The following is a 22,898-nucleotide window of genomic DNA, read 5'->3' on the forward strand; positions in this document are numbered from 1 at the left end:
GTAAAGGGAGTGAATAATTTTGCACGCCTATTTTTTCAGTTTTTTATTTGTTAAAAAAGTTTGAAATATCCAATAAATTTCATTCCACCTTATGATTGTGTCCCACTTGTGGTTGATTCTTCAAAAAAAAAAAAAAAATACAGTTTTATATCTATGTTTGAAGCCTGAAATGTGGCAAAAGGTCGCAAAGTTCAAGGGGGCCCGAATACTTTCGCAAAGGCACTAATTTATATTATATATATATATATATATATATATATATATATATAAAATATAATAATATATCTCTACACGTTTGCCCCTGGCATGTATGTAGCTCAACATACAGCTTAAACCTTGCATCTTAAATAACCAGACTGTCTGTAACTTTGGATCTTTATTACGATGAACAGATGGTTGCCATATAAGATGCGTATGAATAATGGTGAATCTAGAGATAAACAAATAAATGAACATATAAGAATTATATGAACACAAACAAATGTCTACTAGGCATATAGATAAACAGTCCATCATACCAGCGATGCTGTCCCAGGAGGATCAAGACCTAGGAAACATGTGGTGCAGGCTTAGCTGACTCCATGTGGACTGTCCAGTGGAAAAGAGATGAGTGGTGATCGAAAGTGAAGACAGTTTTCAGTAACACAACAGGGAATGTACATTCCCATAGAACACTGCCCATCAACAGTCCTTTGTTAATATTGACATCTAGTGTACAATATTAGAATTCCAGAAGATATTACTGTATTTACTTGTAGGCCAAAGGCATGTCATTGTGTGTATATATATATATATATATATATATATATATATATATATATATATATATATATATATATATATATATATATATATATATATATAAATAAAATATCTCACACACACACACACAATCTATATATACACACGCACACGATCCTGCGCAGAATGGCTACCATGTAGCAGCAAATTGTCCTTAAGGCTATTTTTTTACAATGGGGTGGGGATGCAGTGGTAGTAAAGCGCTGCTAGGTTCCTCGTGCATAGGGGTTTTGCCCAGGATTCACAATTTATGTTTCTAGTTCAGCCTAGGGGTGGGATATTGCCCAAAATCAAGCATATAAATTAATCCCCAGAAGACACCACTAGATCATCACCTTACCTTTCTACAAGCAAAACAATTGTGTTTAGTTTAGCTGCAAGGCCACTGGGGTCTGCTTACTTCTCAACAAGTTTTACAAAAATTTAAGAAATGGTTAACAGATTATACTTAACTCTTAGCTGCTGGCACTTCACTCCAACTTGCCACACACATGGTGTACAGAAACACACCATGTGCTTGTAAGAGGCACGCAAACACCGATAGAAACCTACACCCAAAGAAAGGACCTCCTCCCAAGGGTACCCTTGGGAGGAGAGCGATAAGAAAATAAATAATTTAATCAATCTACCTTGGAGTCATCTGCAAGATTCTTAGCAGGTGTCATGGAGGAATCAGACCTCATGGTGCAGCATTGGAAAAAAGGTGGAGTTGCGCTAACAAATGTAATAGTAGTGTTTATCCCGTAAATAAGGGAATTATCCCGTAAATGAGGGAATAAATGAAAAATCCAGTGATGAAGAAAAAATAATAAAAATATTTTTCTCAATACTAAAAACTGAAGAGTCTTAGGATAAAAAATGTGATAACTGTAATCAAAAAATCATAAAGTCATTTCTGTGAATGATTTGTTCAGAAATGGTGAAAATCTGGAAAGAAACAAAACAGTGGACATGGATCCCAACTTTCTGGTATTGATGACCCTTACCAGATAGATTGATCCTTATGGATCAGGCCAAGCAAGCAGCCACACACCTGGACTGCACAGGGGATCAGAATCTTTAGGATCTTCACAATGGTTCTCCAGCAGTGTCCAAGATAAAAACAAATAGGCAAAAATAGTGTGATACTGTATGGAACACTTATAGGTAATTATCACCCAGTGACTGGCAGACCAACAGTGTAACAAAAAGACCACCACCACAGCACACACTGCTCCTTACCAGAGCCCTAGGAATGGCTAGCGCAAACAGCAATTGAAGTGTGTGCAGCAGGAGAGGGACTCGTCAGATCGATCCTCAAGCGAATATTCAGATGGTAAATACGCATGTGGAAGAGAACTCACAATAGTGTGACATCATTTGGGGATTTATTGTATAAAAAAAGTAATGCACTTACAGCATGGATGAAAACAATCAGCATAAAACAGTTCCGGCCGGTAATGGAACGAATTCCTCACTCGCGGTGACGTCAGCACGCCTCCTCCCAACGTTTCGTCCAATCAGACTTGTTCACGGGGTATGAGGAGGCGTCCCATGTCACCGCGTTAAATACATAGCAGCGGGCGGAGCAAACGATGAACACATGTCCCAAATGACAAGCCGTCCGCCATCTTAAATAAGGGAAAACTTAAGGGAAACGCTGAAAACAGAAAAAAGGTTCCCTGAGAGCTGCGGGCATCAACGATTTAACATATTAATAGCATCCGTCGGTACAGAAGCCGCAAAACCCACAGGATCCTGAGTATATTAATATAATATCATGAGCCAAACTAGGGGGAATAGCCACTGGCTCAGATAATAAATTATTTAGATGGTGTATACCATAGCGTGCATAGTCTATTAAGAACCATCATACTGGTAATTTTATAACCACCAAAGATAGTGGTATAAATGATGCAGCCAAATCTGAACAAAAAATTAAGTCATAAAAAATTATTTCAATATCATATTGACAATAAAGTTAAAAAACATTAAAAACAAAAATGTAAAAATATGTCTCCATAGATGAGAAATACATTGCGAGTATGCACAGAAACCATACAAAAAACACTTTCCCAATGTAAAGCAAACATTGGAGACACATGTTCATCATGATATAAATGGTTCACCATTACAGACATATACATTGCTCAAATACAGAAAAAATAAAAAACAATTATAAAACAATTGCATATGTAAATGAGTTACAGTAATTGAACCATTATTGCAAATATCATAACGGAAACAAAAGTACATAAAAACAAAACTAAAAGCTAGGAGTTGCCTATAAAACAATTGACATCTACCTCAATGTTTAAACCATGAGGTTCATAGCACTTTAAGGTGTGTACCCACAACATCTCTGTCCTTGAGATGTTCCTTACTAGGTCGCTGCCCCTCCAATGTGCCTGATATTTGTCAATACCAACACATATAATGCCCTTAGGGTCCTTATTGTGACACAACAAAAAATGTTTCGACACTGAGTGGTCAAAATATCCACTCATGATATTAGTTAAGTGTTCGTTCAGACGGATATGGAGGGGGCGCTTAGTCCTACCTACGTATTGAAGCCCGCAAGGGCATTGCAACAAATAGATAACTCCTATACTTGAACAAGTGATAAAGGACTCTATAGGGAATTGTTTAGGCAGATGTCTTGAACAAAAACTCATGGTCCTTTTGGGAATTCTGGTATTCACAACGCAGACTTTACACCTCCCACACTTGAAAAAACCCACTAACCCTGATAAAAACATGGACGGAATCTTGGGAGGATCCAGTACATTGGGGGCCAATTTATCTTTGAGGGAAGTGGAACCCCTGAATATCACTCTCGGCTTATCAGGGAGAATGGCATTCAGGGTTTTATCACTTTTCAAAACATGCCAGTGCCTAGAAATAATGTGTTTGACACTGGCATGTTGGCATGAGTAATCTGTGATAAAAGGCGCTTTGTAACTGGCCAGCTGATCAACACCAGATTTCTCCTTGAGTAGATCTTGACGCCTGGTCTTATTGACCAAATCCAAAGTTTGAACAAGGGTATTTTGATGGTAACCCTTATCCACAAAGCGTTCCATTAGAACACTTGCCTGTTGTGTGAAAATTTCTTGTTCACTACAGTTCCGTTTAAGGCGAAGGAACTGGCCCTTCGGTACCGCTCGAAGCCACGTGGCATGATGGCAGCTGTCACTAGGAATGTACGAGTTCCTATCAGAGGACTTGAAAAAGGTGGAGGTAGCAAACCTCTCGTCCTTAACAGAGATGGTCAAATCTAGGAAGTTAATAGTTTCTCTACTGGCCTCATACTTGAGAACTATACCCCTATCATTATGATTGAGAAAAGACATGAAGCCTGCCAGCTCCTCCTCTGAACCCCTCCAGAGGAGGAGGATGTCGTCGATGTATCTGGCCCACAGCAAAAACAACATCGACGACATCCTCCTCCCACTTGGCCATAAATAAATTTGCCAAGCTGGGGGCATATGGTGCAGCATTGCTGAAAGGATGAAATCTACTGCAACACTCCTGGGAAGATCCATGTCTACCAACTGCATCCCCCACCTACACGGTTGTCTGTGGATGCCAGCACCAGAGTAGACCCACCATATCACGGTGTGAAGCAGGCTGCATTCCACCTGAGGCAACACAGGGGAGGACTTGTAGCCTGACCAAATGTGAGTAAGAGGGTTCCATTAGATCCTCAGTGACCGCAGGGATAGTTGCTTCTCCTTTGGTGGAGAAGGAATGGGGAATATACCAAGAAGGTGATGGGGAGGGAAGGTCCCACTAGTATACCAAAAAAAAGAAAAAAAAAAGAAGAAAAAAAAATGGCCTAGAAAAACAACCAGATATGCAACCCCTCCAAGTCCACTAGAATCACATGAGGAGCACCTACTAGCACGAATGTCTAAGAGCATAGATAAAGTAAGATATTAGTGATGCTCCGGTGTCACCGGCAGAAACACAAGTAACTGTGGCTCAGGGGTATTTTGTGTTTTCTGGCGAGAGGAGCCCCTGAAGATTCCTTAAAAAAAAAAAAAAAAAAGTTACCAAACTGTTACCTGTTTTTCCTTCATTAAGTTACTTACTACTCCTTGTGTTCTACAAATACAATTGTACTAAAAATATCAAATGTTTCCATTTAAAACCCAGTAAAAAAAAAAAAAAAGTTACATCCTACCCTTTGCCCTGAAGATGCCTTGAGAAAAACACATACAACAGTATAAAAACCATAAATAATTTATTTATAGCAAACTTGTTACTATCTCATGGCTGAGAACTACTGGCTTCTGCTGCTATATTCGTTTTTCTTTCTTCATAAATTGCTGAAACTAGTTGAACAACGTCAGGGTGTTTAAATTTTCCTGAAAAATAGAAAAAAAAAATCAATTAGGAAAACAGCTTCCCTTACACAAACAGAACTGCAGCCAATATGATACATTTGATCATTAACTGAAACATTAAGGAAGTCTTCATAACAGCAAAATAAACTATTTTACCTGCCAAAGGGTTTGGAATTCTGCTCACCTAGTCTCATTTTTCACAAGCATTTGCCACGCTGCCTATCCAAGGCAGTGTCAACTGTCTGGGTGTGTCAGAGGTATGTGAATAGGAACAGTCTGGATATACAGGATTACAGATAAAAAAAAAAGCCAATGTGCAGTAACAAAGTACACTCTGCAAGGTAACTGCTCTGAAATTCCCACAACAGAATAGGAATTAACCACTTGAGCCCCGCGCTATTGACAAAAGACGTCAACAGCGCGGTTCTCAGGTGCCAAGTGGACGTCTTTGGACGTCATTTGGAATGCATTACCCGCGCGTGCCACTGGGGGGCACGCGGCGGGTAACCACTGTGCCGCCGCATCGCTGGGAACCCGATGCATGTACCTGGCGGCCGCGATGCCCGCCAGGTACACGCGATCGTCGGGAACACAGCCGGTAACAGCAGGGACGTGGAACTCTGTGTGTAAACACAGAGCTCCACGTGCTGTTAGAGGAGAGGAGACCGATCTGTGTCTCTTGTACATAGAGACACAGCATCGGTCACCTCCCCCAGTCACCCCCCCTCCCCCCACACAGTTAGAACACACCCAGGCTACACAGTTAACCCCTTCCTCACCCCCTAGTGTTAACCCCTTCCCTGCCAGTCACATTTATACAGCAATTAGTGCATTTTTATAGCACTGATCGCTGTATAAATGTGAATGGTCCCAAATTTGTGTCGAAAGTGTCCGATACGTCCGTCGCAATATTGCAGTCCCAATAAAAATCGCAGATCGCCGCCATTACTAGTAAAAAATAAATAATGAAAAAAAAATCATAATTCTGTTCCCCATTTTGTAGGCGCTATAACTTTTGCGCAAACCAGTCGCTTATTGCGATTTTTTTATTTTTTTTACAAAAATACGTCGAAAAATACGTATCGGCCTTAACTGAGAAATTTTTTTTTTTTTTAAATGGGAGATTTATTATAGCAACAAGTAAAAAAAATATATATATTTTTTAAATTGTCGCTCTTTTTTTGTTTATAGCGCAAAAAATAAAAACCGCAGGAGGTGATCAAATACCACCAAAATAAAGCTCTATTTGTGGGGAAAAAAATTGTTTTGTTTGGGAGTCACGTCGCACGACCGCGCAAATGTCAGTTAAAGCGACGCAGTACCGGAAGCTGAAATTCCGCCTGGGAACGAAGGGGGTTTAGGTGCCCAGTAAGCAAGTGGTTATAGTGTTACTAAACCCAGGACCCTGCATTCACTAGATCAGGTCTCCCACAGAACATGGAAATGCAACTATCTTAGTCAATGTAAACGGCCAAGTACTTTCTCAACAGCAGTTAGAGCAGTCTTGTGACTTCTAGCAGTGTTCAGCCAAGCACTGGTTAAAGCTTGTAGGACAAGTTATCTGACTGCCCTATGGGACCACAAGACCCAGACACTGCCTGGACAGTGCCGATTGGCCCTGTGCCGATTACCCGCTCTCCTAAGAAAAAAAAAAAAAAAACACCTCTAGCAATACACACCAAACTGAGCATGTGCAGCTTGACTCCATAGGTGTTATCAGGAAATTATCAGGGGACAGTGGAAGGGGATGATCAGATAAGACAGGATCAAACAGCCTTTTTACACATTGCAGAGGATTAACCCCTTGAGTTCCACAGTGAGTATAAAAAGCATGCTTTACGGCATATACAGACTGATTTTATGGTTGTGAGTTTGGTAACACATTAAAGTAAAACCAATACCCGATGTTGAATCAAAGAAGTCTTGCAGTGTCCCTGGTCTCTTCTCTAGCTCTTCATACTCAAGAGCTTGTAGGATCATTTCACACTGGTCCAATTCTTTCACAAATCTTGCTTCTGCACTGGACTGGAACTCATATTCCTATGTAGAAAATGTACACATTTAAAAATGTTCTTATAAATTTAACCACTTAAGGACCGGACCAATATGCTGCTAAATGACCCAAGGGGTTTTTACAATTCGGCACTGCGTCGCTTTAACAGACAATTGCGCGGTCGTGCGACATGGCAAAATTGGCGTCCTTTTTTCCCACAAATAGAGCTTTCTTTTGGTGGCTTTTGATCACCTCTGCGGTTTTTATTTTTTGCGCTATAAACAAAAATAGAGCAACAATTTTTAAAAAAATTCAATAATTTTTTACTTTTTGCTATAATAAATATCTCCCAAAAACATATATAATTTTTTTTTTTCCTCAGTTTAGGCCGATACATATTCTTCTACCTATTTTTGGTATAAAAAAAAAAAAAAAAAAAAATCGCAATAAGCGTTTATCGATTGGTTTGCGCCAAATTTATAGCGTTTACAAAATAGGGGATAGTTTTATTATTTTTTTTTTTACTACTAATGGCGCGATCAGCGACATTATGGGGGACACTTCGGACAATTTTGACACATTTTTGGGACCATTGTCATTTTCACAGCAAAAAATGCATTTAAATTGCATTGTCATTGTGAAAATGACAGTTGCAGTTTGGGAGTTAACCACAGGGGGCGCTGTAGGACTTAGGGTTCACCTAGTGTGTGTTTACAACAGTAGGGGGGTGTGGCTGTAGGTCTGATGTCATCGATCGAGTCTCCCTATAAAAGGGATCACATGATCGATGCAGCCGCCACAGTGAAGCACGGGGAAGCCGTGTTTACATACGGCTCTCCCCGTTCTTCAGCCCGGGGGAGGGATCGCGAGGGGGCGGCTATAAAACAAATAGCCACGCCCTCGTCCCGGATCACTCGTGAAGCCATGGGAAACGCTGCAAGTACCGGGGGGGTCCCGATCGGACCCCCGACCCACGTCTAGGCAGGGACGTAAAGGTACGCCAATTTGCCTGTCCGTGCCATTCTGCCGACGTATATGTACATGCGGCGGTCTAGAAGTGGTTAAAATGTCAGCTGCCTCATCTATGAAAGAAAACGTGACCTAGCTATACATTGCCAGACTCTCGATGCCTTCTGTATTTTCTAAATAAAAAGTGCCCGATACTTGTTTATGGTCAGTACCATAGAAAGTACTGAATCCACTGAATTAGCATGACAGCCAGACAAATAGCATTCAGAAAGAGGTCATCAAGGGCAGTCTCCATATTCTCTCAGTAAAAGGTTTCTTTTAACCACTTGCCGACCAGCCACCGTCATTATACTGCGGCAGGTTGGGACGAACGTGCCAACCGCCGTAGGTAAATGTCAGCTAATTTAGGAGCTATAGGCGGCGCCGAAGCGCGTGGTGGCGGCTGCAATGCCAGCTGGCGACCCGCGATCGCTCATTAGAGAAACAGAATGTGGATCTGTCAATGTAAACAGACAGATCCCTGTTCTGTCAGGGAAGTAGAGAGAGATCTACTGTTCCTAGTTACCAGGAACAGTGATCTCTCACTACTCTTAGTCAGTACCCTTCCCTTCTCCCAGTTAGAAACACCCCCCCTAGGGAACACTTAACCCCTTCCCTGCCAGTGCCATTTTTAAGTGATCAGTGGCTATTTTTAGGTCTGATCGCTGTATAAATGTCAACAGTCCCAAAAAAAGTCTCAAAAGTGTCCGATTTGTCTGCCGCAATAAAAAAAAAAAAAAAAAACGCTGCTCACCGCCATAAAAATACATCCCCTATTTTGTAGACACTATAACTTTTGCGCAAACCAATCAATACATATTGGTCTAAACTGATGAAGATTTTTTTTTCTGGGGATATTATAGCAAAAAAAAAAAAAACATTGTTTTCCTCAAAGTTGTCGCTCTTTTTGTTTATAGTTGGGGAAAAAAAAAAAAAACAAACAAAAAAAAAAAAACACACACATCAAGTTAATTTGGGTACAACGACCGCGCAATTGTCAGTTAAAGTGAAACAGTATCGTATCGCAAAAAATAGCCTGTTCAGGAAGAGGGTAAATTCTTACGGGCCCGAAGTGGTTAACCACTAGATGACCAGCCGCCGCAGTTATACGCGGCAGGTCGGCTCGGCGGCGTGTGCCCAGCGGGCGCGATCACCGCCGGGCACCCACAATCGCTCTATACCGAGCGAGAACCGGGAGCTGTGTGTGTGTAAACACACAGATCCCGGTCCTGTCAGGGGGAGAAATGCCTGATTGTCTGTTCATAACAATGTATGAACAGTGATCCGTCATTCCCCCTAGTCAGTCCCACCCCCCTTCAGTTAGAACACACCTAGGGAACACAATTAACCCCTTCCTCACCCCCTAGTGTTAACTCCTTTCCTGCCAGTGACATTTTTACAGTAATCAATGCATTTTTATAGCACTGATCGCTATAAACACACTTCTGGTAATAGACCCACAACTTTTGTATTGTATTTATGGAGGAGCAGAGTTCTCACCCTGGAAAGGAAGTTAGGAACACCAACCACCGTTACATAAGGGGAGGTGATCATCGCCATTGCTGCATTTTTCTTTTTATACTAGTATCTCACAAAAGTGAGTACACCCCTCACGTTTTTGCAACCATTTTGTTATATCTTCTGAGAATGCACGTTTTTTTCCCCCATCGTTAAAGCCTACACACGACCGTTTCACGACGTGAAAAACGAGAAAAAGAATGGAGCATACATTTTTAATGCCCATTTTTCACGTTGAGAAAAATGCTCTGGGGCCTACACATGATAATTTTTAATGACCAATTTAAAAAATGGTATTTTTCTCGTCATGAAAAACGGTCATGTGTACGCGGCATTAGGGTGAACTTCTACTTTAATGCAAAGAATGCAAGGAGGTAAAAAAACAAAAAAAAAACCTTTAGGCTTAAGAACCACTTTAATATGGCAAAAAGTGGTGCAGAAATTACCCAGAGCCGCTTTTTAACCAGGGAAGATTTTTCTCCTTGAAACAAATGGCGATATATCAGCGCTGACCGTTTGGAAATTGGCCTCTAAACGTCATGTCAAACTACATTCAGTCCAGCATATGACACCACATGCTGTTTAGCTGGGGAAACATCATGCATTAGTTCACACAATACTAAAGAAGATGTTTTATATTAAGTGAAAAGAAGAATGTAAAGACTCATCACATTTTTCCTGCTTGTCAAATTATCCCTCGTCAGGACCACACAGCTCGCCGTGCAGCAGTGGCAGCTTGTCTCTCTTTTGTTGCTCCAAGCATGAAACATTATGGCCTACTTTGCCATCTCTTCAGCATTTCTATTTTTTCATACCTCCGGGATCTGCTTAAAGAGCATAGCAATTTCTGTCTTTGTTTTTCCATCCTAATAAACATGTTTTAATGATGTCCCAGTATTTGTCATTATTCAACCCAATTTAATTCCTCTTTCTGCCCGTTTTCCTTAAATATTTCATTAGTGTGAAGTTAAATCCTGTGCCCATGTAATTGGCATTGCTGGCATCACTGTAAAAATCACCATAAGGCATAAAAAAATTATTGCAGCAGTATAGCGCTCATTCAGAGAATTATGTTTCAAGCCTGACATACAGCTATTGCACTGTGAAAATGGCTTTGTCCATAAGAAGATTAACACTAGACCTCTCCAACGCACACAAAAAGTAAATAGGCACCATCTAGCTACTGACTATATTTCTCTAGCTGATGTGCCTTCAGCATTATGTCCATTCGTAGTGTGGTGTGTAATGGAGACCACTATTTCTAGTTACTGTTAGGCATAGGAGTAATACAATTCTATACCATGAACAGTTATAGTGAAGAGGCTGTAAGTGTAGTTGATAACAGGGGGAGCTGAAATAACTATTTACAGTATGATGCGGCAATGGGGGATGGAGTTTGAAAGCATTTTCCGCTGATTAGGCCAGAAATACAGTGTTGTCCTGAGCACTCTGCAGTGTTATTGCAAACGATGTTATCAGAAAGCATGCTAGGACTACAAAACCACCCCCCCTCTCTAGGTTATAGAAAAGAGGATAGGTATTTTGTAGCCTTGTCACATGTCATTTTCACTGCCAGGTCAGTACACCACACTGACGTACAGAAGTGCCCGCAGGTGGCCAGGTCAGTACGGTGTACTGACCTAATTTCTCCCTCTCCTATAAGCTTATGATCACTTCAATGACCATAAGCTTATATCAGAATAGTTCAGCAGACTGAGCAATTATATAACTCTGATCAGCGGATTACAACCCGCTGATGAATTACCCCTTTTGTGACCATCCCCCAACCCACGCTGCCATCATGTCCCCTGCCTCTCCAGCCCCTCCATACCCTTTCATCTAAAACTGCCCCCCCCTGCTCTCCTCTCCCCTTCACCCCCCAGCACCAATTACCCCCTCCCACCAGATCCGACACCCCCTGCAAACCCACTCCCCTCTGCCACCATCATTGCGAATATATTGGTTTGATAAACATTTGCGCAAATACCGCAGGGTCTAAAAAAAAAAAAAAAAATCAGGAGCAACTTATTCTAGCGGTCATATGCTTTCAGAAAATGTATGGTTTTGGGGGTCTTTCACAAATGCTGTAAGGGAAAAATGAAAACATTCAGGATTTGAGAAATTTGGATATTTACACCGTTTGCGTTCCAATTTTCACCATTTTGCAAAAAAGGAGCAATTTAAAAAGTTACAAATATTTATTTATTCACTCAGTACAGGTTAATCTTTTATATTTAGTAGGAATTTTGTAAATTTTGCTGTGTTTTTATCTGCCAATAATGGTTTTAGTGTTTTTCTAGCAAATATATGGGTTTGATAAAAAACATTTGCGCAAATACTGTGGGGTCTAAAAAAAATAAATCAGTAGCACCTTATTTATTCTGCTTATGTGCTTTCAGGAACTATATGGTTTAGGGGGCCTTTCACAAATTCTGAAAGCTAGAAGTGAAAAACAAACAAAAAGGAAATGTGTACAAAATGGAGCATGGGGGCTGGCATCGAAAGGGTTCGGAAGTTCCACTTTTGGGTGGAACTCAGCTTTAAAGCGGTTGTATACCCCTTTTTTATGCCTTATTATAGGCTTACCTGTAAAAATGAATAGTACGGTTTAGGAGATATTTCCTTTGCATGCAGTCGGTGACATCAGCGGAGCATGCGTTCTGAATGCCGGGCGTTCCCAGAAAGAAGTCTCCTACGCACATACGCGGGAGTGACCACATCGTGGCTCCGGCCGCTCACAGCGCCGGAGCCGCGATACCCGGAAGACACAATGAGGGAAAAATGTCAGCTCCCTCGGCGTGGACCGGGATCACCTGCTGACGCCTCATTCTAAGGTAAGCATTTCATAATATGCGGTGCATACTAGCTCATTATGCCTTTTGCCTTACAGGAAAATAATAATCTGCGGGTATACAGCCTCTAAATCTCTAGGACCCCAAGTATGAAAAAAAGAAAAATGTGGCCATTACATCGAAGGACTGGTAAACTGCAACATATTACATTTTAATTCTTGCATTTCAGAGCACTTTAAAGTGATTGTACACCCAAATTTGACACTTTTACCTACAGGTAAGCCTATAATAAGGCTTACCTGTAGGTAAAAAAAATATCTCCTAAACCTGAACAGTTTAGGAGATATTCCATTTGCATGCAGCCACTGACATTAGCTGCGCATTCTGAGGTAAGCATTTCATGAGCTAGTATGTGCTGCATCTAGCTCATTATGCCTTTGCCTTGCAGGGTTATTTTTTTTCCCTTTTTTTTTTATTGTGTGGGTTTACTACCGCTTTAAGGTTGTTGCGGAAATTGGGAGAAAGCATTAAGAACTGTAAATCAGTGTTGAGGGTGGAGGACTATGAGCAGGGCCCTCCCATTCCTCTTGTATTGATTTGTATTGTGACTGTACGGTCTTCCCTGATGTAAAGCGCTGCGCAAACTGTTAGCGCTGTATGATAATAATAATAATAATAATAATAATAATAATAATAAGGGTGTATGTTACTAAAGGTGGATATACAAAGAAACGCAGTAAATTCCAGCACTAAGAGGACTTCTATGGTTAAAAAGAAAACAAGGACATCAGTATTCCAGGTCTAGGTGGACGCAGCCCCTCTGATGGGGTAATCCGATAAAACAAAATGGAAGGCACGTACACCTAGCGCATTACCAAAAACATTTATTGAATAATAAAATCAGTAAAAAGTGAGTACTCACAAAGTAGCAACTCTCAATGGAGCCATAAAACCACACAATATTGAATAGTGCAGACATGTGCTGTATAACATCAAGGGGGAAAAAGCTGATGCGTTTCGTGGGCGCACCCCCTTCCTCAGAGCCAGAGTAACTCCGCTGTGAGGAAGGGGGGTGTGCCCCCGAAATGCGCAAATGGCAAATACAAACTATTCATAATCAATATTTATAAGTTCCCTGCTTAACCACTTCTGTACCGGCCTATAGTCATACGACGTCCACAGAGGGGATCTCCAATAGCGGGTGGACGTCATATGACATCCTGGGCTTTGTGAGGGGATATCTGAATGATGCCTGCAAGCTAGAGGCATCAGTCACATATCATTGTTTGCTGGCTGCGAATTCTGCACACCATAAGAACGATCATAGCAGCGCCCCCCCTCCCCCCCGCCATCCGGTGCTTCTCCGGGCTCCCCCGTGCCATTGGGGGCCCGGAGAAAGAATCATCCAGCGCCGGATGGAAAGCACAGAGATGACTGGTGACCAGATGGTCACCAGTCATCTCTATGACCATCGGAGGCCCGGGCGCGATCACGCCCGGGTACCCGGAAGTAAACAAAGCCGCGATTGCGGCTAGTAAGCATGAGATCGGTGAATTTTATTTTCATGATCTCATGCTTTCCAGTCTGGAGGACAGATGTGGGGTCTTATTGACCCCGCATCTCTCCATAAAGAGGACCTGTCACACACTATTCCTATTACAAGGGATGTTAAAAAAAAAAAAAAAGTTAAATAAAAATAATAAAATTAAAAAGGCCCCTGTCTCCAGTAGCTCACACTCAGAAGCGAACGCACACGCAAGTCCCGCCCACGTATGCCAGATTTGTGGACAAATTCTCCCAGCTGAGCTGTGGATTTCTGCAGCGCCGTCAGTTACCATGGGCCCCTTTGGCTGCTTCTATGATTAATGCTCTCCTTGCCCAGCCTGTCCGTTTAGGTGGACGGCCATGTCTTGGTAGGTTTAAAATTGCGTCATACTCTTTTCATTTTCAGATAATGGATTGAACAGTGCTCCATAAGATGTTCAAAGATAGGGATATTTTCATCTCCACAACTTCATCCCTGACCTGTCTGGTGTGTTCCTTGGCCTTCATGATGCAGTTTGTTCACAAAGGTTCTCCAACAAACCTCTGAGGGCTTCACAGAACAGCTGTCTTTATACTGGGGATTAAATTACACACAGGTGGACTCCATTTACTAATTAGGGGACTCAAGACATCATTTAAAATACACGGATAACAATTATAGACCCTTTTTTGTAAGTGGGCAAACTTACAAAATCTGCAGGGGATCAACTCATTAATTTCCCCACTTTATGTATAAAGTGCACTCCATGGCCCTCAGCACCAACCCTACCTCCAAATCAGCACTGTACTTGTTTTCTCAGTACACAATGTGATATCTATGGTTCTTAAAGCTTCATGCACACGGTAATACAGAGAGATTTTGCAGGTTCTGTATACTGCACGGCCCCTGTATAACTGTGTGGATGAAGCTTAAGTATTTTGCATTGAACTGACAGGGGAAGCACTTTGAGAGATCGCTGTGCACAACCTCAGACCTCCCTGCACTAACGAACATAAGTGAATAAAAAATTCTCTTGGATTACTTTCTTCCTGAACAAGCAATCTTGGCTTAAATCTAAAAGAAAGAGGGTCACCTTGGTAACCATGACATCATCTGCGGAACAGTTGCCGGAATCAAAAGAAAATTACACCACATAGTAGATTTAGATTGTCTTTTTTTGTACGTTTGACAGTGGAACTGACAGTCAGTGGCAGATGATAACTCATCAGCAAAAAATAAAATAATAATAAACTATATATATATATATATATATATATATATATATATATATATATATATATATATATATATATATATATATATATATATATTACACACACACACACACACGACATAATGGGGAAAAAATTAAAAAAGGACAGAAAACCCATATACAATGATAATGTAGAAGGTCACATCTAGGCTAGCCCCAAAATGTCCAGTTCAGTGGCCAGAAATCTAAAGCTACCATATATGTGGCTCAAACAGTGAAGTAATCACTTCAAAAGTGATATTTTTTGTGAATGTGTTTGTGAATGTGTGTACTAGGCTTTGGTATCCAAAAGAAAAACAATACCAAAAAAAAGAAAAAAAAGAAAGAAGTTTAGACTTTACACAGCAAAGCAAAAGAAAAGATGTCCATACTTCAAGAACACTAGCAGAAAACAGAGGCATGCTGGGTAAAGAAGGGGTTATCCTGGGCTGGCTTATGTTTTTTTATTTATTTGCCAGTTTCCAATCCTCCTGTAGGTAGCATTACAACCCAACAGTATACTGTAAGATTTCCTGTATCCCTCAATGGAAGAGAAAGAAATGGCAAGAGCCCTTTCACACTGGTGCTCTGAAAAAATCTGCATGTATTTTTTCAAAAAAGCATATTGCATTTTTACACACTTAACCACTTAAGCCCCGGACCATTTTGTTGCTAAATGCCCAGGCCAGGTTTTGCGATTCGGCACTGCGTCGCTTTAACAGACAATTGCGCGGTCGTGCGACGTGGCTCCCAAACAAAATCGGCGTCCTTTTTTCCCCACAAATAGAGCTTTCCTTTGGTGGTATTTGATCACCTCTGCGTTTTTTTTTTTTGCGCTAGAAACAAAAATAGAGCGACAATTTTGAAAAAAAAATGCAATATTTTGTACTTTTTGCTATAATAAATATCCCCCAAAAACATATATATAAAAAAAAAAAATTCCTCAGTTTAGGCTGATACGTATTCTTCTACCTATTTTTGGTAAAAAAAAAAAAAAAAAAAAAAAAAAAAAATCGCAATAAGCGTTTATCGATTGGTTTGCGCAAAATTTATAGCGTTTATAAAATAGGGGATAGTTTTTTTGCATTTTTATTACTTTTTTTTTTTACTACTAATGGTGGCGATCGGCGATTTTTTTCGTGACTGCGACATTATGGCGGACACTTCGGACAATTTTGACACATTTTTGGGACCATTGTCATTTTCACAGCAAAAATTGTTTATTGTGAAAATGACAGTTGCAGTTTGGGAGTTAACCACAGGGGGCGCTGTAGGAGTTAGGGTTCACCTAGTGTGTGTTTACAACTGTAGGGGGGTGTGGCTGTAGGACTGACGTCATCGATCGAGTCTCCCTATAAAAGGGATCACTCGATCGATGCAGCCGCCACAGTGAAGCACGGGGAAGCTGTGTTTACATACGGCTCTCCCCGTTCTTCAGCTTCGGGGATCGATCGCGACGGAGCGACTATAAACGAATAGCTGCGCCGTCATCCCGGATCGCACCCCGCGGGAATCCGCCCGCAGTGGAGGGGGTCCCCGATCTGCTAGAAGGCAAGGACGTTTATATACGCCCATCTGCCTGTACATGCCATTCTGTGGACGTAAATAGGCGTGCGGCGGGCGTTAAGTGGTTAAAGCATTTTCAGAGTGCTTTTGGGTTTCCCGCCACCCAGCATGCACCTATGAAACATGGACATGCAATTTAAAAAGGCCCCAAAGACAGATGTAGAGAGTTTTTTTTTATGTGCTTTGGATAGGTTCCAATTGACTTACAATGGAAGGGGCGGCATGCAGACTTCTCAAAATGCAGCAATACAGTACATAGGATTTAAAAGGGAAATAGTCTTTATACCTAGGGAAGTCAAAACTACTATTGTCAAGTTATACATAATATTAAAACATACCCACATGTTTAATCTTTATTTATCTTATCGCCACTAGCAGTCTCTAAATCAATGCCCACTGTTCAAGCCAGACACACTCCGCACAAAACAAAAAGCACACACGGTGGCTTACCATGGCCAGCTCACCTCTGTAATATCAGCCAGCTGTCATAACTTTTCAGGCCTGGAAATATTCACTTCTGCGCCCTATCACACCACAATTGCATTTAACCTTGCACACACAATTTTCTCCAAACCTGTCACACTCCTTTCTGTTGCCAATCCCTGGCTCCCTGTGACCTCCTGGATGCATCAGGTTAGATCTCCTGCAGTAGGTCTCCCCCAATGGGAGGGCAGGATCTTGCACAGATAGCCAGACAGTTGGGAAAAGCTCAAGCCTGGCACACACCCAGCAGGCTAAACAGAAAAGTTCAGCGGCTCAGAAGGAGCCGCTGAACTAACAGATCCGATGTTCGTACAGCAATCTCCCCTACTGAGCTATTGTGTTCTGACATGGGAACAGTCCCCCTGCCAGCACTCTCAGGCACTGGCTGAGTGTGCCGATCGGATGGCGATCAGCAGATCTTTTTCGGTCATACCCCTTGGACAGAAGCCGGCCGAATGGGCCACTTCTGTCAAACTGGCTATTGTACACATGGGCCAAAAGTCAACCGGTTTCTATTGAACCAGCCGATGCCTCGCGACATTCGGCCAGTGTGTACTAGGCTTTTTCTTAGTGGAATTAAAATCTGCTGCCAGTGTTTAAAGTGGATGTAAACCCTCCATACACCCAGTGAAGTGAACAGCCTCAGATGAAAAAATCTCCCTACATAAGTTTTACATCCATATTTGCTGTCTTCACATTGATATACCATTTAGAAAATCCAGATCGTGTTAAGAAATGGTCTCTTCCTGTTTAACACAGAGTGTGATGTCTGGGCACACATTCAAGATAGCTAAAAATTGCTGATTGAAGGAAAGGCACATACCCCCTCCCATCATAGGCAGAGACACTTAGGAGGTGTTTTGTAATAGGGCCAGCTCCCTGCTAATCTATAGCAACCTCCCTGGACAGAAATGTTAGGCTGCTTTTATGTGATGTGTCCGAGAATTTGTCAGGAGTTATCTGGCTGATAACAGAGGAACTGTTCAGAAGAGAGCTATAAGACTTGGCTCTTTGAAGAGAGATAATAAAACACTGCAGATATATGTGCTTATCTCAAATTACATGAATTGGGTTTACATCCACTTTAAAGGAGAAGTTCGCATTACACGTTCCACTTGTTTTTTGGGTGGAACATGTTCTCACTCTTGCAGCATCTCCACAATCTGATGCATCTAGTGACAACAAGCTGGGGATCTTCTCCCCGGTTGCTGTCACTATGAAAAAAAAAAAGAAGGGCTGCAGAAGCCCTACATTGCACCCACGATCTGCTAATCACGGGTGCAATGCTCTCCAGGATTCTAGTAAAAAAAAAAAAGTGTATTTATTTTTTAAAGGTGAACTAATTCTTTAAAAGCGTTTGTTAACCCATTGATCCTGCCAGTTTCTACCCTCCTCTCTGTACACTGACCTTAATATATTAGGGCTGCTGAGCCCTGACACTGTTAATGTACGTGCCTCCGTTATACGCTGCTATCTGCAGCTCTCCTGTGTCTTCCCTCTGCCCTCCTCCCCCCTTCCTGTCTCATCTCTCACTATCACTGATCTGCACCTCTCCCACTGGTTCAAAATTAATGATCTGATCTGTATATCATCCCCTTTGTCAGATAAAAAGCTGTGTCCTAGTGCCTATGCTATATATATATATATATATATATATATATATATATATATATATATATATATATATAAGATTTCTACCTGTTTTAACAGTGTCTTTTAGCGATCACATGACTCCAGGCTCTCTTCTCCTCCTCCCTGGCAGACGTCAGCAGGGGAATCTTGGCCCCGCCAGCTGAAGATATCACATGGGGAGATCTGACACCCTGGAGTCATGTGATCGTGGAAGACACTTAAAACCGGTAGAAATATATATATATATATATATATATATATATATATATATATATATATATATATATATATATATATATATATATATATATATATATATATACACACACACACACACACACACACACACACACACTACGATGCAGCTTTTTATCAGACAGAGGAGATGATAGTGGCTTAACAATTACTTTAAGGTCTTTGCCATAATGTGCATAGGTACTTTATGCACATAAATGCATGCCGCAAATGGACAAAGTCTGTACAGTTCTGTAAATCATTCCTTATAATATCAAATAAAATGTTTACATACTGCTAGAGTCTAAGGTTATCTACAGATAAAATAAAATGTTCCCCCAGACACAATATTAACCTATTGCATCATGAACATTCATGGTTGTGCAGAGTGAAGAGTAAAAAAAAAAATATACTAATCTTCAGAAACACATGAGGGGGATTGGTGTTCTGTGCATCATAAAAAAGGCAAAAAATAAATAAATATCTACTTACTTCCCACAAGTCATATATCTCCTTCTTCAGGTCATCGGGTAGCAGGTCAGATAAATGCTTCATAGCATCCTTAAGAAATATATCACAAAATTAGATATTGCTTACGTACCCCATATTTCCCTGGAAAAGCATAAATCTAACGGTCGTGAATGCGTTTTTTTTTTAAACAGGTAAATTTTATTCTCCTTATACAAAAAGAAAAAACACATTTTGAAGCCCATACCGTGTAGTTAAATTAATTTGTAAAAGCAACATAAAAATGGCAAATATTTGTATTTTTAAAATTATTTGCATTTGTTTAGGAGAAAAAAAAAAAGAAAATCTCTAGAAATTGTCACAAATGAGCAAAACTGTGCCAACTAGGGGTGCTGAAATGAATCGCTGCACCGCGTTTCGGGTGGCATCGATGCATACGACCGGAAAAAAAAAAAAATAAAAAAAAAAAATCGATTCCTGGGTGACATAATCCCGACTTGCCCCGCCCCTCCCGAGAGCGCGCTCCGTGCATATATAGGCTTCATTTCTAGCAAAACTTTTACCAATTCATTGCTGGAACCACTTTATAAAGCTTTCCAAACAAAATATTGTTTATTTTCAATGTACATATTTTTCTGACAATAAAGTGTATATTTCCAGTTATGAGCTGTCACAGCATTGTGCAGCTCTGTAAATTATAGACACGTGTAAAATAAAAAAGCATTGCCTGTGCGCATTTTTAAATGAAAGTGTTTTGCTTTTGCAAAATGCCATACCTGGCAAAGTAGAGGTTTGCTCTCGGGTCATTTCCAGCTACTAAGTGGAAAAAAAATTACAGCAGTCGTCTGAGAAATTCAGTTTTTGCTAGCTGTGTTCAAGACACAAGTAATATTCAGTACCTTATGTCCCCATTATCAAGATTCTCCATATTGCAGAGCATCTGCTATGTTCTGGAAGTGCTGCCTGCCCAGAAGCATCAGCTTCTAAACAATAGCACTTTGCAACTTCTGAAATCAGTGACATGCTACAAAGTCTTGCCCCAGGCCTAGCGCTCTCCATTTAGACATAGGACACACAATGAAAATGCACTATAGAAGAAGCGTTACGTAAAGTGCTTTGCCGTTTGCTACAAATGTACGCATCTTGGTTGATGAAGCAATTTGATCAGTGGTCAGAAAGCACCGTAGGCTTCATTGATCAGGACAAAGCATCAGTACACAGAAAACAGTGAGCATTAACACCGATTCCATGGACAGGATATGGTCATTCATGCCACTAACTTCTCCTGCCTACATGCCAATGCTTGGGTGAACCCATTTTAAAGTGGTTGTTACCCTCAGACATGAAATGTACACAAAACATATCCCTCTATAGCAGTGGTCTCAAAGTACTGGCCCGCGGGACATTTTCGGCCCGCGGACCAGTTATAAATGGCCCGCAGGCTGGGCGGAAGTGGGGGGAGCAAAGAGGAAATTTTTTTTTGTGAGCTGGCGCCATCTGGTGGTGAGCCGTTGGTATTACAAGTTATTACCACCAGATGTGAGCTGGTGCCATCTGGTGGTGGCCGTTGGTATTACAAGTTAAGCATTACAAGTTAAACAGCAATTCTAATGTCATTTTACACTATTTTTTACTATACTTACACATCTTCTTCCCTCTAATTAGAACCCCCAAACATTTATATATATTTTGTATCCTAACACCCTAGAGAATAAAATGGCGATCGTTGCAATACTTTCTGTTACGCCGTATTTGCGCAGCGGTCTTACAAGCGCACTTTTTTGGGAAAAAATTACACTTTTTTTAATTGAAAAATAAGACAACAGTAAAGTTACCCCCATTTTTTTTAATATTATGAAAGATAATGTTACGTCGGGTAAATTCATACCCAACATGTCACGCTTCAAAATTGCGTCCGCTTGTGGAATGCCGACAAACTTTTTTACCCTTTAAAATCTTCATAGGCGACGTTTAAAAAAATCTACAGGTTGCATGTTTTAACCACTTGACCACCGCCCCATGTCAAAAAGACGTCCTGTTTTTAAAGTTGAATATCTCCATAACGGCAGCAGCTGCTGCCACAACCGAGATATTCATCTTTTCAGGGGGCGGTGGTGTACACGATAACGGCGGTCTCCGGTGTCCCTCCCGCCGCTCTCCCGCGCCCTCCGCCGCTTACCGGAGCCGTCGGTAGCGGCGGAGGGGATCGGATGTGTCCGGCAGCTGAGCGGGGACGGGACTGAAGGAGAAATCTCCTTCACCCGTCCTCATAGCTCTGCTGGGCGGAAGTGACTTCAAAACGTCAGTCCCGCCCAGCCTCTTAAAGAAACATTTTTTTTTTTGTCATTTGAAAAAATTACATTTTTATTTTTTTTTGCATTTAAGTCTAAATATGAGATCTGAGGTCTTTTTGACCCCAGATCTCATATTTAAGAGGACCTGTCATGCTTTTTTCTATTACAAGGGATGTTTACATTCCTTGTAATAGGAATAAAAGTGATCAATTTTTTTTTATTTCAGTGTAAAAAATTATAAAACTAAATAAAAATAAATAAGAAAACAAAAAATATTTTTTTTAAAGCGCCCAATCCCGACGAGCTCGCGCGCAGAAGCAAACGCATACGCGAGTAGCGCCCGCATATGAAAACAGTATTCAAACCACACAAGTGAGGTATCGCCGCGATCGTTAGAGTGAGAGCAATAATTCTAGCCCTAGACCTACTCTGCAACTCAAAAAATGCAACCTGTAGAATTTTTTAAACGTCGCCTATCGAGATTTTTAAGGGTAAAAGTTTGACGCCATGCCACGAGCGGGCGCAATTTTTAAGCGTGACATGTTGGGTATCATTTTACTCGGCGTAACATTATCTTTCACAATATATAAAAAAATTGGGCAAAATGTATTGTCTTATTTTTTTAATTCAAAAAAGTGATTTTTATCCAAAAAAAGTGCGCTTGTAAGACCGCTGCGCAAATACGGTGTGACAAAAAGTATTGCAATGACTGCCATTTTATTTCCTAGGATGTCTGCTAAAAAAAAATATATAATGTTTGGGGGTTCTGATAAATTTTCTAGCAAAAAAATTGTGATTTTCACATGAAGGAGAGAAGTGCCAGAATAGGCCTGGTGGTCACGTGGTTAAGTAACAGAGGAGGTCTAGTGCTAGAATTATTGCTCTCGCTCTACCAATCGTGGCAATACCTCACGTGTGGTTTGAACACCGTTTACATATGCGGGCGCTGCTCGCGTATGTGTTCGCTTCTGCGCGCAAGCTCGTCGGGACGGGGTCCTAACTTT

The 22,898-nt window shown here is 41.0% G+C and overlaps 1 protein-coding gene across 1 annotated transcript in view; it reads right to left on the reverse strand.

The window, feature by feature from the left end:
* Nucleotides 1–5,009: 5,009 nt before the first annotated feature.
* HDDC2 (HD domain containing 2) overlaps nt 5,010–22,898 on the reverse strand; it is a 31,219-nt gene continuing 13,330 nt past the window's right edge. The window contains exons 4-6 of the mRNA XM_040350364.1: nt 19,625–19,693; nt 7,031–7,169; nt 5,010–5,150 (exon numbers count right to left, since the gene is read on the reverse strand). Of these exons, the coding sequence (XP_040206298.1) occupies nt 5,053–5,150; nt 7,031–7,169; nt 19,625–19,693 (306 nt within the window). The 3' untranslated portion in view covers nt 5,010–5,052. The remainder of the gene's footprint in view (nt 5,151–7,030; nt 7,170–19,624; nt 19,694–22,898) is intronic.

Source organism: Rana temporaria, chromosome 4, assembly GCF_905171775.1.
Source record: "Rana temporaria chromosome 4, aRanTem1.1, whole genome shotgun sequence".
NCBI lineage: Eukaryota > Metazoa > Chordata > Amphibia > Anura > Ranidae > Rana > Rana temporaria.